At 43.7% G+C, this 16,990-nt stretch overlaps 1 protein-coding gene across 2 annotated transcripts in view; it reads left to right on the top strand.

Moving 5' to 3' along the window:
• ZNF410 (zinc finger protein 410) overlaps positions 1-16,990 on the top strand; it is a 32,523-nt gene that overhangs the window by 14,529 nt on the left and 1,004 nt on the right. For both annotated transcript variants that reach the window (XM_045822674.1, XM_045822673.1), the window contains 8 exons: positions 831-1,049; positions 2,642-2,833; positions 6,878-7,028; positions 7,518-7,699; positions 10,150-10,239; positions 10,713-10,838; positions 11,582-11,722; positions 13,157-13,284. In XM_045822674.1, the coding sequence (XP_045678630.1) occupies positions 831-1,049; positions 2,642-2,833; positions 6,878-7,028; positions 7,518-7,699; positions 10,150-10,239; positions 10,713-10,838; positions 11,582-11,722; positions 13,157-13,284 (1,229 nt within the window). The remainder of the gene's footprint in view (positions 1-830; positions 1,050-2,641; positions 2,834-6,877; positions 7,029-7,517; positions 7,700-10,149; positions 10,240-10,712; positions 10,839-11,581; positions 11,723-13,156; positions 13,285-16,990) is intronic.

The following is a 16,990-nucleotide window of genomic DNA, read 5'->3' on the forward strand; positions in this document are numbered from 1 at the left end:
CATTAAAAATTTTTTTTGCAGTAAAATATACATAACAAAATTCATCATTTTAATGAGTTAAAATCCAGCTAGTTGTATAGCATTAAGTACATTTACATTGTTGTGTAACTTCCTTGGGCTCTGAAATGGCCATACTGTCCCTAGGCCTCCACTTTTATTCCTGTGATCTCGTCTGTTATCTCCTTAAAACAGGAAAGAAAGGCTGTCTCTATTCGATAAAGATGAGCCCCTGAAAACACTGGGTTTTCAGCAGTGAAAACACTGCACTGCAGTACAGCTCCTTATCATATTACAGCCAAACCCTTTGTAAACCGATGCCCTCCCTCACAGCAAAATTGGAGAGAGAGTATCTGATTGTTTCTGTGCCGCCCGTGTAAACCCAGACTGCAATGAAGTGGGTCGATGATTCCGTAAAATTTCAGTTTTTTCCCAGGCTGTTTTTCTTTTTCCCCTAATGACTCACGTCAGAACTATCGCACACATGATGTAAAAATTAAAGGAAGTGATCTCTCCCCAAGAAACATAAGTAAAATTTAGATCATGTTCTTAAGTTCGTATTCACTGTGTAACCATACTTTTCAATCAGAAAGTGCTGACCTCTGGCCTCGCCAGGACAGAGATCCATAAGTGCATATGCAGATTTGGGCCTGCTTCCCGTTAGAACTTAAAACTGCCTCTGTGTTCTTTTCCGAGGCAGATTTTGTGTTTGTAAAATGAAAATGCCGTCTCTTCCTGTAAGGATGTTAGGTTCCAGGGGATGTGTTAAGGGTACCAGGGGAGATCTTTGGAGGCGGGTGCTTCATAAGTCTGTGGTGTTTTCTGTTTACTAGATGATACTCCAAGTCATACTAACTCCTCCAAGGAGGTCCCTTCTTCAGCTGTGCTGAGAAGCCTGCAGGTGAATGTGGGCCCAGACGGAGAGGAGACGAGGGCTCAGACTGTGCAGAAGTCCCCGGAGTTTTTGTCCACTCCAGAGTCTCCTAGCTTGTTGCAAGATCTACAGCCGAGTGATAGCACTTCTTTTATTCTTCTTAACCTCACAAGAGCAGGTAATTTTTGTCCTTTTCTGAACTCTGCTCATGCTTAAAATGGAATGAAGCTTTATTATTTTATTATTTTGGAGAGTGGATGTAGTCTAGTGACCAGTTCAGTGTGGGAAGAGAGAGGGTGAACTCCAGGATGACTCAGAAGTCTCTTGTTTGGGAAATGAGGTGGTGCTGGTCACCGAAATAGTGAACACAGAAAGGACAGGGCTGGGGGGGGGGGATGATTAGTTCCCCTTTGTGCCTGTTGATGTTGAAATGTGGGAGGGACATGCAGGAGGAGGTATCTTTTACAGATAGAAACAGAAGTCCAGGGTTCTGGAGAGGTCTGGTGGGAAATAAGTCGTTTTGGTGCTTATCAGGATCCAGGAAATGTATGAAATGTATGAGTAGGATTCTTTGATTCAGGAATAGTCTAGAACAGCGGTCCCTACCTTTTTGGCACCAGGGTTTGGTTTCATGGAAGACAGTTCTTCCATGGACTGGAGTTGGGGGATGGTTTCAGGATGATTCAAGTGCATTTCACTCAAGCTCACCTCCTGCTGTGCAGTGGGCTCCTGACAGGGCTGAAGGGGTACCAGTCTGTGGCCTGGAGGTTGGGGGACCCTGGTCTGGAACATAAACAGAAAAGTAGACAAATCTGGGACCCTGAAAAAAAAAGCCAAACATTTAAGAGAGTAACAGAAAAGCAGGAAGGAGTTGCTGGAGAGGGATGAAGAAACCAGAAGGAGAGTGGTGGTTACCGGAGGGAGAGGGGCAGGGAGGAGGTAGTACAGGGTAAAGGGGGTCAAATGCGTAGTGATGGGAGGACTCGGTGAACACACAGTGCAGCATACAGACGATGTCTTCCAGAACTGTGTACTTGAAACCTTTATAATTCTATTAACCAGTGTCACCCCAATAAATTCAATAAGAAAACCATGTGAGTGACATGGGGCAAGCCAAGGGAGGAAAACATTTTAAAGAAGAAAAGGTACTAAGTCATGCTAAATGCTTCAGAACGGGCTGGTGAGGTGAGGACTCGGAAGCGCATGTCTGGTGACCGTGGCAAGCGCAGCGGTTTTGCAGCAGCCGAGGTGGAGGCCGGGGTTAAAGAGATGGGGAGTAGATGGCAGGGGAGAAAGTGGGCATGCAGCGTAGAAGTTCCACTTGTTCACGAAAGTTGACTTTGAAGGGACAGGTGAAGGTGACAGCTAGAGAAGTACCTGGGACTTTCTATTCTTTAAAAAAATAAAAATAAAGATGGGAAAGACTTGAGCATGATGGACTTAAAGGCCATAAGGGAGGCTGTAAGCTGGGCAGTAGGGAGCAGACAGCTGAAGGAGACATGCGGGGCTAATGGGAGGATAGGATGGGGTGAGGACTCACCTGGTTGCCAGGAAGGATGGCTGTGCCTGTGAAAAAGGAGGAGGTAATATAAAGACAGGCCTGTGGGCTGGGCGTGGAAAGGCGATAACCTAATCTTGGGTGAGAGCTGCAACATGAGGTGAGAGGTGGAGGTCTGGGGTGGCTGGAGCAGCACACACGGGGTTTCTGCGCCAGGGCCCATGGAAGGGTTACTTGATGGCTAACTCTCATATATCCTCTTGTTCTTCCAGGCCTGAGCTCTTCAGCCGAGCACCTGGTATTTGTGCAAGATGAGGCCGAGGATTCAGGGAATGATTTCCTCTCCGGGGAGAGCACGGACAGTAGCATTCCCTGGTTCCTCCGGGTCCAGGAGTTGGCCCATGACAGTTTGATCGCTGCTACTCGTGCACAGCTGGCAAAGAATGCAAAAACCAGCAGCAATGGTGAGAGCCCTTTGGTGTTTTCCAGTATTCTGTGCAGAGATTTTGGTAATGCAGTGGTTATATTTTGAGTTCTGTTTTTCTGAAACTGAATTGCTCCTCATGACAGTTTAGCAGTTAGCCATGAGGTCTGTAATACTGTGTCTTTTGAGTTCAGCCTGTCTGTACTACTTCCTCTCCTATTTCCCTCCATCTGGGGATTTTCACAGTGTGGTCTCGGACTGTCACATCACCAAGGAACTTAGCAGTGCAGGTGCTCAATCCCTATCCTGAATCAGACACTTGTCATCTTTTAGGAAGAAGCCCTTTGGTGGTTGTGATGGATGTTAGGGCTTGAGGGCCATGGCTTTGGGTAGCCACTCCGAGACCGCTGCAGAGCCTTTGCCGTGTAGCATGCCTGTAACTCTCTTTTGTAAATAAGATAAAGTTCAAAGAAGAGGCAAAGTCTAACAGAGGCAAAAGGAAGGGCCTTGGAAGGAGTGAACTCAGGGAACAAGTTACGGACGCAGAAGAAGGGCCCTTGGAGCTTAGGGGAGGGAAAGGGGAAGGTGTAATGCACCTTGGGGAGGAGAAGCGGGGGAGAAAGGCACGGGCGTGCCCCCAGGAGGAGAGTGCCTGCCATAGTACTTTTGCTTTAGATTCGCTACTGTGTTTTCTCATTAACCTGTAACGAATAAGGTTATTGTGTTGGCCAAAAAGTAAGTTTTTTCTGTACTGTGGCTCTAGCAATGCTTAGTTATCTTTAACTTCATTTGAAACAGTTTTGTTAGATTGTATTGTGAGAGCTGCCATTTCAGCATGCATTTAAAAAAAACTTAACAAAATTGGTGGATTTTTGTGCAGCCATTTTAATGTTAAAGATGGAATAAGATACACACCATTTCGATGTATTATGTTTTATTATTTCAAGAAAGGCAACTGAAATGCAAAATAAAGAATTGTGCAGTGGATGGAGAAGGTGCTAGACAGATTGAATGTGTCAGAAGTGGTTTGCAAAGTTTCGTGGCACTGTTCACATTTTGACCCAATAACTCTTTGCTGTGGGGCTGTCTTACGCATTGGAGGATGCTTAGCAGCACCCTGGCCTCTACCCACTAGAAGCCAGTAGCAGGAGATAGCTGATGTACTCAAAACAGCCAAATCAATAAAGTTACTGATGAAAGTGAAAAATGTGTCTTTTATTTTATGGAAAAAACTGAACAGACTTTTTGGCCAATCCAATAGTACTATATTTGCCCATGAGAAGCAGTGTTGTAGGGGACTTGGGAGTTGGACTCTAGGGGCCTGAGATCTGTCTCTGGTGCCATCCTCTACTAGCTCCTTGCCTGGGGAATATAACCTCCCTTAGCTTCAGCTTTCTCATGTTCAGAGCAAAGAGATCAGGTAGCTTACCTGATTGGGTTGTTATAGAGATTAAATAAGATCCTATCTGTGACATGTCTTATAATCAACAAAGCATTGTATGGGTGTTTTTGTTACTCTCCAAATATGTTTCTTTGCTACCTAACAACTACCCTGAGGCACTTGAGTATAAGGTGAATCCAAATGTATGATAATCTTCCATGTCTCAGTGAAATGATTGCCTAAAAGCCTTTTGGAGGGCTAACTGTGATTTATAAACTTTTAGGCATGTAGATAAAATTGAACATTGTAAATTGCCATGTGAGAATTTTATTTTGGTTACACACACATTTTAAATTATACAGAACATACTAATTTGATGTTGCTTTTTACACACTAACATGTAATGAAATGATTTTACTCAACATTTTAATACATTTAAACAAATACCTTCATCATTACTAAAGCCACTTTGTGAGTCCTGTAGCACAGTTCATTAAGGCAAATCATAGTGCCCTGGCCGGGTGGCTCAGTTGGTTGGAGTGTTGTCCCATACACCAAAAGGTTGTGGGTTCACTTCTCAGTTAGGGCACATACCTAGGTTGCAAGTTCGATTCCCAGTCAGAGCATGTGCAGGCTGCAAACCAATTGATGTTTCTCTCTCACATTGATATCTCTTTCTCTCTCTCTTACCCCCTACGCCATCCCTCTCTAAAATCAATAAGCCTATCCTTGTGGAGGATTAAATTTTTTTTAAAGAAGCAAATCATCTTCACATCCATCTAAATTTATTGAGATATAAAAATATTTTAATTTTGCATTTGATGCTTTCATCAGGGGTTAGCAAAGGTCCATGGACCAAATACACACCTGTTATTGTAAGTAAAGTTTTACTGAAATACTAGTATGCCAGTTAGTTCTATAAATTGTCTATTACAGCAACTACCAATGCAAAGTTCAGTAGTTGTGGCAGACCATATAGCCCTCAGAGTAAAAAATATTTACTGTGTGGCCTTTACAGAAAGAGCCCACTGATCCCTGCTTTGTATGACATCCAAAGGCAAAAGGTCCTCCCGTAACTGTAAGACCTTTGAAGTGTTTGCAGTTGTTGTTCAACCTCTGCAGTATTGCAGCTTCTGCAGTTTCTTTGTCTCTGGTTTTTTACTGTTTGAACCAGTTGATTCGGTGACCTCTGAATATCCCAAACTATCATTGGTTGAGGTCATTTTAAAGCTAATCTGTCTTCTGCAGACAATACTTTTTTTTTTTCCCCCAAAAGCAGAGTAGTTGAGGGAGCAGTCCTTTAGTGAGTGATTTTATAAGGACTCAAACACAAGACCACTCGCTCTTTTCTTAGGGATTTTCTTCTGCCTCAGATTTATCAGTGTTCTCATTGTATCTACGGAATTGAACACACAAAGCCCCACTGTCACTGGTTAAATCTCAGATTAGCGAGGGGTTTCTACAGACCTTTCAGTAGAAATTAATTTGGTGGAACTTTAGAATTTGGAAATTTGCTTTATAATATATGGTGTTTAAATTTTACCTATGTACAGGTACTACCTTTTCAATTAAACAAAAGAACTGTGGGACAATTATTTTAAAAGGAACATATCAAGTAACAGAAGGCATCTCAGATTTTACTTGGATCTTGGAGCAGTTAGTTTTATGACTAGCATTTGATTAAGCACAGCAAGGAGGATGTAGGGCCGGCAGGAAGAGAGTCGGATTAATAGATGGGACAGGCACTGCTCAGCTGTCGGGTTCCAGGGAGTGTGGCAGCTACAACTTATATGCCCAAATCTTGGCTTTTGAGGGAAAGTTGGAAATTAAATCTTATTCCCAAGGTATAAGTGAAAAGATAAACTATGCATGTCTATAGCAGAATTAAATGAATACTTTTCTCTATTGATGTCCAACTGTGTTGGAAACAAAATGAAAGAAAAGGAGCACCACCTGCTACTTTGGAATTTATATAAATTTTTAATTAACTGATTTATTTAAATTTAAGGGAGATACTGCATTGTATGCTTCTCTCCTCTCCTCCTTTTATTCTATTGAACAGAAAACTTCAGTAGGTATTATCTCTCACGTTTTACACTGTGGTTAGAAATGTAAAGATCTGCTGAGTTTTTGCATTCTTTATTGTGTACCTGAAGAGGGGTGGTACAGGACACTGGAAGGTGGTTTGTACTCTCTAGAATGACAGGCACACTCAAATTGACTTCAGGAGATAGACATCTAAGAATCCCATCTACAAAAGAAATTAACTACCGTGAGCCCAGAACTAAGCCGGAATGACTGTTCCTCCTTTAAATACAAGATTTTGTTACCTGGAACTTTAAGTCATCTTCTCTAGCGCTGTACTCTGGGTGTGATATACCTGCCTTCCCACCAATCTAATGCAAAGTAGGTTTAACTCTGCTTTTTGGTATGAAACCAAAGAATGGACATTTTGTACTTTTGCCAAAGAGGCCCAGTCTTGTGCAGCAAAGCATGATGGCTTTGGGGGTTCTCTGGAGTAAAGGGGTGGCATATAGAGTGCTCTCACTTCTTTTGTTAATGTGGGTACAAAGATTTGGGGAAGACGAAGATGGATATTTGATAATTGGTCGCTAGGAATAAAATAGAAGAGCTTTTATTATTTGAACCAAAGAACCTGAGCAGGGTCCTTTCCTGGATTACAAATATGTGCCTCTCTTATAGGAGAAAACGTCCACCTTGGTTCTGGTGACGGGCAGCCCAAAGATTCTGGGCCCCTTCCTCAAGTGGAAAAGAAGCTCAAGTGCACAGTGGAAGGCTGTAACCGGACGTTCGTGTGGCCAGCGCACTTTAAGTACCACCTCAAAACCCACCGGTGAGCAAATCCGAGGTTCCGTACTCGGAGCCACGGCCCATTGATGCTTCCAGAGGAACTCATACCCACAGTTCGACAAACTGAAGGCCCGGCAGGAGCTGCCGTGCTGTTGTGGTTAAGATGTCTTTTGTTCTCTAGTAGAAAGATATTCACTGTCTCATCTCACTCTTGACATACATTTAATAAGACATTCGCACCTAAGTGAGCTGCAGCAGGAGTTCCCAAATCAAGTTATAAGCATACTTTCTTGGAGAACTTAAAAGAATAATTCATAAACGTGGGCCCCACCCTAAACCTATGGAATCCATACTGGATTTTGAGAAGAAGAGCCAGGGCATCTGTGGTTTTAACAAACTTCAGGTAACTTCAGTCAGTATATACAGGTTGGGGGTTTACTAACTGCCTCAGAAGTCAGTAGGAGCTTTGACTTGTCCTCTCTAGCAGTAAACATGTTCAAGTATTGTTGCTCATGCAGTTTTTTTTCCCCAGGAATGACCGCTCCTTCATATGCCCTGCAGAAGGCTGTGGGAAAAGTTTCTATGTGCTGCAGCGGCTGAAGGTGCACATGAGGACCCACAATGGAGAGAAGCCCTTTATGTGCCCTGAGTCCAGCTGTGGTAAGCAGTTCACCACAGCTGGGAATCTGAAGAACCACCTGCGGATCCACACAGGTGTGTGCGACCCCAGCATCGACACGATGAGATACTGACCACATAAACCTTTCCAGATATCTTCAAACACTGCAGTATTTGAAGCAGTGACACTGAGTCACAGAAGCCTTACAGAGCCCGTGCTAGGCACTGAAGGGGGCAAATGGGGGGAGTTACAAAAGCCAAGATATAATCCCCAACTTTGAGGAGTTTGCTTTCTTATTAAAACTTCACAACTTGAGAAACAGAGTAGAAAAGTGACTTGTTCTGGGTCAAACAGCATGTTAATATCAGAGCAGCAGAATAAAAACACCCTGGCTCGTAGTCTGAGAAGGAGACGTGAGGGGACAACTGAAGGGGAGGGCGACCTTCCAAGCCACCTGGCCCAGCACATGCTAAGTCTTGGTGGAGCTTAATCACTGAGCTCAGACCCCTGCCTCAGGGTATGTAACTGTTCTTCTCTGCTTTCTCAACATGTCCGTTGTCTCTGCCTTGTTCATTCTTGCATAGCTAAAATGACAGCAGGTACAATTCAAGGACATTTAAAAAGTAAAATCCAAGCCGAAGCCACATTTATTCCAGGCATGATTTCTTCTAGATCGATGTTACCACTGGCTATGTTTTAGGATGGAGTAGCTCTGTTCTCACCTCCTCCTTTTAATTAATTAACTTGTTTATTGACTGATTGATTATTTAGAGAGAAAATCATTGACTTGTTGTTCCACTTATTCGCTTGTTCAGTTTGTTTCTTGTATGTGCCTTGGCCAGATATCAAGCCTGCTGCCTTGGTATGTCAGGACAGTGCTCCAACTGAATTACCCAGCCAAGGGGCTCAGCTCTTCCTTGAAAGAGTAAACTATACGTGCTTCAAGAAAGCAGTTTGAATAAAAGAACAAGTAAAACATCTAACTGAACAGATTAAGAAAGAAGTAGACCTCAGCGTGCCTTACTGTCAAATGCAGTGATCTTTTCATGCTTACGCAGCTCATCACCTTTGTAGCATTTCATAATACAGAACATCTTGAAATGCTTTCTTTTACTTCAGAGGATGACCTTTCTCTCTTCAGTCTAACTCTTACTAGTTGTCCCTTGTTAATCTTCTCATTGTTCATCAGTTTCACCTGGCTGGTGTGGATTGAGCCCTGGCCTGCAAACTGAAGAGTTCACAGTTCGATTCCCAGTCAGGGCACATGCCTGGGTTGTGGACCAGGTACCCAGTAGGGGGCGCCCAAGAGGCAAGCACACTTGACTCTCCCTCTTTCTCCCTCCCTTCCCTTCTCTCTAAAAATAAAATAAAATAAATAAAATCTTTTAACAAATAAAAATGTTAAGACAAAAGATTTTACTACTGCTCCCATTTGCAAGGATCTTAGGAGCTCTCTGTCAAGAACCAGGAACAGAGACGCGTCTCTTACTGTTTCACTTCCGCCATTTCTGAACTGGCCCCAGGCACTCTTAAGTTGCAAGGCTCCTGTGCCTGAAATTTCCTTCCATCCTTGTCATCTTTTAAGACCAGCTTAAATTCAGCTTCTTTAAAAAACAATGATCATAGAGTCCCCCCTTTCTAAATGCTAAAGCCCCCTTTTTTACAAGACTTTCTATTAAAGTTATTTACATTTATCTCTCTCACACTAGTCTGTGACCCTTAGAGGACAGACACTGCGTCTCATTATTTTCACTTTCTATTTTGAAATGATTACAGACTTACAGGAAGTTGCAAAAATAGTACAAGCAGTTCTGTGTGTGCTTTACCCAGCCTCCCCAGTGAGTGACATCTGATGCAGTCGTAGTGCAGTATCAAAGCCAGGCATTAACGGTGCTGTCAGTCAGTCTGCAGGCCTTCCTCAGTTTTTACCATGCATGCTTGAGGTTTAAAATAACAGTAATATTGTAGAAAAGATTACAGAAAAGTAAAAAGAGGAAAATAAATCATCTATAGTACTACTATTAGTATACCTACTTTTAACATACTGTTACAGATTTTTCTGTGTACCTCTGACTAAACATGTTACTTGTTTTATAAAATGAGACTATATATAACACCTACTTTATAACCTTTAAAAATAGATATATTTTGAATGGATCTAGAAACTGCTTCTTAAAGAGAATTGATAAAAGGTAAAAACCCTGGCAGCATAAATTACACCATGTTATTCTTGATACCCCACAGGGGCTGGGGTCACTGGAGAAGGTAGGTCAGTGCAGTTGGGGGCCAGCTCTGGAGTCAGGAGGGAGGCGGAAGCATGACGCCCGGAGGCAGCCACTGTTAGAAGAAAGGGCAGGGCTCTCCGCCCGGTGGGTGTATACTGGCAGGTCGTGGAGAGGTGACATTGGGCGGATAGCCCAGGTGAAATTATATTGTGTGAATTTATAAAATCAGAGTAAGTCACTGGAAGCAGAAAATGATTGATGGGAAAAGAAAGAGACAGTTCCTCAGAAGCCTGAGTCTTCATCTCATGTTCTCTTTCTAGGGGAGAAGCCTTTCCTTTGTGAAGCACAGGGGTGTGGCCGCTCCTTTGCCGAGTATTCCAGCCTCCGAAAGCATTTGGTGGTTCACTCAGGTACTCAGACCAGGGTGCAGAAGAACCTCAAGTGAGAATGTTGAAGACTGTGAGAATGGTAGCAGGAAAGAGGAGAAGGGGGTACTATGAACTTGGGGTTGGAATCCCTGAGTATGGTACGGATCGTAGAGGTCCAGGGAAGGCTGATCTGAACTCGGAAGCAGATATTCTGTGTGGCTCCCGTGGTCTTACACTAAGATGCTGTTTTGTGAAGGCAGCGGTGCAGTGGGTCTGTACCTGATGGGGGGCTGGGAACAGTGAGCGTGCTGAGCCTTCCTGGTGACTTTTCTGGCTGCTTCTGTGTACTGAAGGTTGCAGGGCGGGGGGCAGGTGGTGAGTGGGAGAAGGAGCAGCTTCTTATGATTAATTTAACATTTCATGGGCTTCTCCATCTAGGTCTTGAGTCCATTTTCTCGTTGTCAGAAATGCACCTTGTCTTTTTGGCTCTCCTGTCTTAACGTGGCCTGTTTCAGGGGAGAAGCCTCATCAGTGTCAAGTCTGTGGGAAGACCTTCTCTCAGAGCGGGAGCAGGAACGTGCACATGAGAAAGCATCACCTGCAGCTGGGTGCAGCTGGGAGTCAAGAGCAGGAGCAGACTGGTGAGGAGAGAGGGTACGGCGGAGGGCCGTGTCTTCCTGCCAGGTAACCGGCTGCCTGGTTATCTGGACATTTTCTGATTCTATTTTGGGTAGAGACCTGGTCTCCTTTGATGGGCTAGTGGTTTCCAAACGTAGCTGTACAATAAAATCCTCTGCAGGCTTTTCAGACATGTATATTCGTACTGCTTGTCCACTCTCCCCCCAAACAAAACCAAACCAAATGTGATAAATGAAATTACTTGGAAGTAAGATCCCAGAACCCGTCGTTTTGAAAGCCCCCTCAGGGAGCTGGGTGGTGACTAGTGCCGGTCCACGCGCCAGCATCTGAGTGTCACCGTGACAGAGACTTCTGTGTGACAGGAGTTTCAGCGTTCTTACTTCAGTCCTGCCTCCCTTTTTACCCGAACTTAAATTTGATAGCAGTTTTTATTATTATTATGCCTTTTCCGTGTCTTTCCTTAACCAATTATTTCATTCCAAATTATTACTTCTCAGGAACCATCCACCTCATTTCATAGGCTGATTATCCAGAGGCTGATCACAAGCAAAGATGTTTATCCGTGAGGCTCACACCCTCCCCTTCTAGGCTTACTCTTTCCAAAAGTAGGTGAAATAGGAGGTGGTATCCAAGACGCAGGTTAATTTTTAGTTCTGAAAGAAAAGGCCAGCTTCCTGTGAAGGAAGACGGGGACCAGGTGCAGGCTGGACTGCCGTGTGTCTCTCACACCCTGTTCTCCGTGCAGCCGAGCCGCTCATGGGCAGTAGTTTGCTGGAAGAGGCTTCGGGGCCCAGTAAAGGCCTGGTGTCCGTGAGTTCCCAGCCCAGCCTTGGTGGAGAGTCGCTGAACCTACCGAACACCAATTCTATCATAGGAGTGGATGATGGTAAGAGTTTTAACTCTCCTTTATCTGGGGAAAATGGGCTGCGACTAGAGACTAAGGAATGGGATTATCTCCAGAATGAAGGATTTAATTTCATTTCTTGTGAGTAGCTGTGGTATGCTTTAACAGCATTAGTGTTCTTTGTCTCTGGGGTGGATAAGTGAATTTGTTAAAAAAAAATCATTAAAAAGATGGTGTAACAATAAAATAAAGAGAAAAATTTTTAAGAGAAAAATTATGCATAATCCTAGCATCCTAGCCCAACTATTTCTATCTTTCCTATTGCAGTTATGGAAGAACTTAACTTTTAAAACATTTAAACAGAACATAATCAGGTTTTACAGAGGAGATATAAAGCAATTTCTCCATACCTTCAAAAGCCATATCTTCTGGAGAAAAGAAAGGGCTCTCTAGGAGACAGTTGCTCCTCTCTGGTATAGAAATTTCACCCAAGTTACACAGGCCAGGCCCTCTTCTCTGAAAAACTTAACAGGTGAGGTCAGCATGCATTTATTCAGTGCCTACCCTGTGCCTGGCACCGTGGGAAAGACGAAAGTAGAAGACAGGGCCCTTAAAATCTCATTGAGAAGTTAAAACTTACAAACGGGTAACAACATTGAGTGAACAGAAGATAGTATAGAAATAAACATTAAATTACCTGGTATAGTTTGGAAGAGCAGTTTAAGCTAAAGAGCCGCTAAAAGAAATTTAAATTTATTTGAGGGCTAAGGGGTTTATATAGAAACTATTTCCAAAAGGTCTTCATGGTGATCCCACTAATGAACATTCAACAAGTAGGAGGTCTACATTTTAGTTACCCGTCCTATTCGGTCTGTTGGGGGCACAAGGGACCACATCTGTGTACCTTCTACGTGGAGCCAGCACCGCCGAGCTCTACAACCTGAGGCTCCTCTGTTCTATGAATGACGCTAGCGGTCGGCCGGAGCGTGAGGCACAGAAATTGCCTGGCGGCCCTTTGCCAGCCTGAAGGAGGAAAGTCTCATGGAAGGAGGGGACACTGAGTAGGAACTCTGTAGCTAGGTTTAGTTCTTCCCCTGCACAGAGTGTGCTGCTTGTGTCGCGGGTGGCTGCTCTCAGGGTCGGCGCTGGTTTCCTGACGCGCCTGCCCGAGCAGCCTGCGCCCTGTTTCCGTCCACTTACCAGTGATGGAGCCGTGTCACTCTCAGTCGGTATATCAAAGAGTGGTCAGCTCCCGTATCAAGATTTCCTGCCAGTTCTTCCCATCCCCTTTTTGTAATACTTTCCAAATTTGCTGATAATGGTCATCAGATAAGAATTAATTTGGAAGAAATACAGGAACGCGGGATTCAGTTTTTCAGGGTACAGTTTTAAAATTCTTAATAAGAGGCTTGATACTTCAAGTAGGTATACGTGTGGATTCACTTTTCGTTGAAACGTTTTTCTGTTGCTTCACAGAGGTGCTTGCTGAAGGATCCCCACGCCCCCTGTCCGCAGTGCCTGATGTGACACATCACTTGGTGACCATGCAGTCAGGGAGGCAGTCATACGAGGTTTCTGTCCTGACGGCCGTGAATCCCCAGGAGGTAAAACTGCCTCTGGCCCTTGCTCTGTTCCTGTGGACACTAATGCAGAGAGCGATTGGGAATCTAGTTTAGAGGGTTTGCAGAATTCTCCAGTTTCAGTTTCCTGGAAATTTGGAATAGACTATCTTCTTTTAAGCTCAGTGCGAGTCCAGCTTTGAAAGGAGCTTGAGTGGTGGGGCTTCCTGAATCGTGGGCCTGGTCAGTTACAGGTGAGACTCTCAGCTGCAGTTTTCTGTATCCACACCTCTTAATGAGTTTCTGCTCCCACTGTTTCCTGCCTTGCCATGAGATGCGTTTGCTTTCGTTTTTATGAAGAAAATAACATCCTGGGACTAAGTGGTCCTTAAGTAAGAAGGTAGTAACAAAATCATTTTGAAAAATTATTGTTCATTTTCATAGGGTTATTTATATGTCTAGGAGATACAAGGCTGAACCAACTGAGCATATAGAAATGTGTTCATTGACTTACTAAATGAGAACCATCGTCTAAATTAAAGAGGGGTTTTAAGATTGTTAAGAGTAAAGATGTGTTATTATAGACGAAAGCTGAGATCATCCCTACTCTTGTATTTCCAATTACTATGAACAGATGCAAAAGTGGGACAGTGAAGAAGGCTGATGGGAAAAAAATTGATTCATTTGAAATACACTGTTGGAGAAAAGCTCTTACGGATACCCCGGACCACCAAAAAGATGAGCAAGAGGGTCCTAGAGCAAATTAAGCCTGAAACACAGACAAAACTGAAACTGCCCTACCTCACGCACATCATGGAAGGCAGGGCTCTTTGGGAAAGACATTAATACTGGGAAACAGAAGACAGAAGGAAAGTAGGACATGGAGTGACTCCATGACAGAAGCCGTGGGCACGAGGCTGTGGGAGCTGAGCAGGGCCAGTGAGGACAGGACGTCATGGACCGCGCTCGTTCATAGGGCCACCAGGAGTCGGAGCTGACTCGCTGGCATGTGACACACGTCCTTGGTTCCTTCCTAAGTTCCTTTCTCCTGATTATTGCTTTGGAGCATGTCCGCTTCTCTTGAACCTGGGCACATAGGTCATGGCATTGACTTCAGCGTGTCCTTGTCTAGATGACGCCCGCTCACTCCCCCAGACAGACACAACAACAGGGGCCACCAAAACACCGAAACTCAGCCTTCACCCCAGGAGGACACCAAGGGCCTCTAGGGCCCTCAGCAACTGTTTCCTAATGGGAGCCCCAGACACTTAATAGAATGTTATCAACACAAAGTGGAAGGCGCTGCCCTCAGATGTAGCTAAAAATCTTGTCATTTTTTCTTCATGGGTCCTTGTATATTTATAAACACACCTTCTGTCTTTCCTTTACTATTACCATTATTATCTGCCTCTTATAACAGGCATCTCTACTGCTCACCCCTCCTTTTCCTTGTTGAGGTGGGCTAATCACATTCTGGAGTACTGGGTTGGCCAAAAGGTCTGCCTCGTTTTTTCCATCAGATGGCTCTAGTAGCACTTTGTGTTTAACTTCATATGAAACAATTTTGTTAGATTGTATTGTAGCAGCCGTCATATCAGTGTGCATTTTAAAACAACATCAAAATTAGTGAATTTGGGGGTAGCCATTTTAATATTGAAGGTAGAAGAAAATAAGCAACATTTTCAGCATATTATGCTTTATTATTTCAAGAAAGGTAAAAATGCAACTGAAATACAGAAAAAGATTTGTGCAGTGTATGGAGAGGTGCTGTAATTGACTGAAGGTGTCAGAGTGGTTTGTAAAGTTTTGTGCTGGAGATTTCTTGCTGCTGGATGATGCTCCATCTGGTTGGGTAGACCATTTTAACTTGATAGCAATCAAATCGAGACATTAATCGAAACAATCAACGTTATACCATGTGGAGATAGCCAATATACTAAAAATATCCAAATCAATAAGGTTATTGGTAAAAATGAAAAATGTGTCCTTTTATTTTAGGGAAAACCCCCCACCAACTCTTTAGCCAATCCAGTACCTTGATTGTTTTCAAGCTGTAAGCCCCTCAAGGCTCCAGCCTTAGTCCTCTCCCTCATCCAGGGTCTAGGTGCCAGCTGACCTTTCCCCCAGGGAATGAGGGATGTTGATTCCCTGGGGATTCTCAGATGCTGGAGGAGGATAAGGGAGTTTGCAGCCCTTAATACGATACATGCCCATTGCAAATTCTGTTTTTGAAGGTCGCCACGCGTTACATACTGACCTATAAGAATCTACTGCTGCACTGATAGGACTCCTGTAAATTTGCTCTAAAAATAAAAATAACATGAAGACTATCACAGAATAACCAAATCAAGTATAAGACATTTTCGTGGAAAATACATCAAAACCACATCTTACTCAGCTGGTTCAAACTGGACAATTTCCCTTTTCCCTCCGTGTTGCTAGCTCTCCCAGGAATCAGAGGGCTCTCGTTGTACCGGCCCCTGGGGGCCCCAGGGCTTCTGGGTCTCCTGCCGATGCAGGCCACCCCAAATGGGGTCCCGTGTCACCTTGAGTTCACGTTCGAGAATTCGAGAAGCAGTGTAAGTGATTGCCAGCTAACTTGACTGTATCTTAGAGTGTTTCCCGGATAAAACAAAGAGAAACACAATTTACAAATTCTATAACATAAAGTGCCATTGCTAAGTTTGAGCTCAAACATCTGGATCTTGGCCTAAATTAAAAATACCATTTTTAAAAAATATGTTTTTTATTGATTATGCTATTACAGTTATCCCACTTCCCCCCCCTTCACTTCCCTCTGCCCTGCACTCCCCCTCTCACCCACATTCCCCCCTTTTAGTTCATGTCCATGGGTCATACATATTAAGTTCTTTGGCTTCTACATTTCCTATACTATTCTTACCCTCCCCCTTTCTGTCTTCTACCTACCATCTATGCTACTTATTCTCTGTACCTTTTTCCTCTCTCTCCCCCTCCATGTCATCTCCATTTCTGTGGTTCTGTTCCTGTTCTAGTTGTTTGGTTAGTTTGCCTTTGTTTTTGTTTTAGGTGTGGTTGCTAATGATTGTGAGTTTGCCATCATTTTACTGTTCTAAAAACACCATTCTTATATCCCTAGCACACAGCATCAAATGAAATCTGTGGGATCTTTAAATTTTGTTTAAATGTCTTTAAATTTTATACTATTAAATTCTACCTAAATTACCTTCATCCAAATTGAGATCACCAAGTATATACATCTCCAGCTCAAGAATGTATCTGATTAGATTTTAATAAGCCCAATTTGTATTCTGAATTCACTGTATTATTCCTATCTCATTCTCTTTTCATAATAAAATGGAACCTAATTTCATTTATTACTGTACAAAACCACCTTTCAGCAGACCACCGTAAGTGTAGAGGAGATCCTCCGCCGTAGCCGCCGCCCTGCTGCAGTCCCTCAGGCTTGTCTCCCTGCGTCACAGGAAGGGCATTCCTTTAAGCCAGGGGAGTCAAACTGATTTTCACCGGGGGCCACATCAGCCTTGAGCTTGCCTTCAAAGGGCCGAATGTAATGTTAGGCCTGTATAGATGTAACTACTCCTTAACAGTTAAGCAAGAGCTTGGCGCTCCCGCCAGGTAGAAACAAGGTGCCCGGCCGGATAAAACAGGTGGAGGGCTGTGTTCGGCCCTCGGGCCTTGTGTTTGCCGCCTGTGCTCTAAGCCCATGGACTCCCTGAATTTCTTCTGAGTGGGGTCTAGTTCTCATGTA

This window comes from Phyllostomus hastatus, unplaced genomic scaffold (genome assembly GCF_019186645.2).
Source record: "Phyllostomus hastatus isolate PE091 unplaced genomic scaffold, TTU_PhHast_1.1 phas_scaffold_501, whole genome shotgun sequence".
NCBI classification, from domain to species: domain Eukaryota; kingdom Metazoa; phylum Chordata; class Mammalia; order Chiroptera; family Phyllostomidae; genus Phyllostomus; species Phyllostomus hastatus.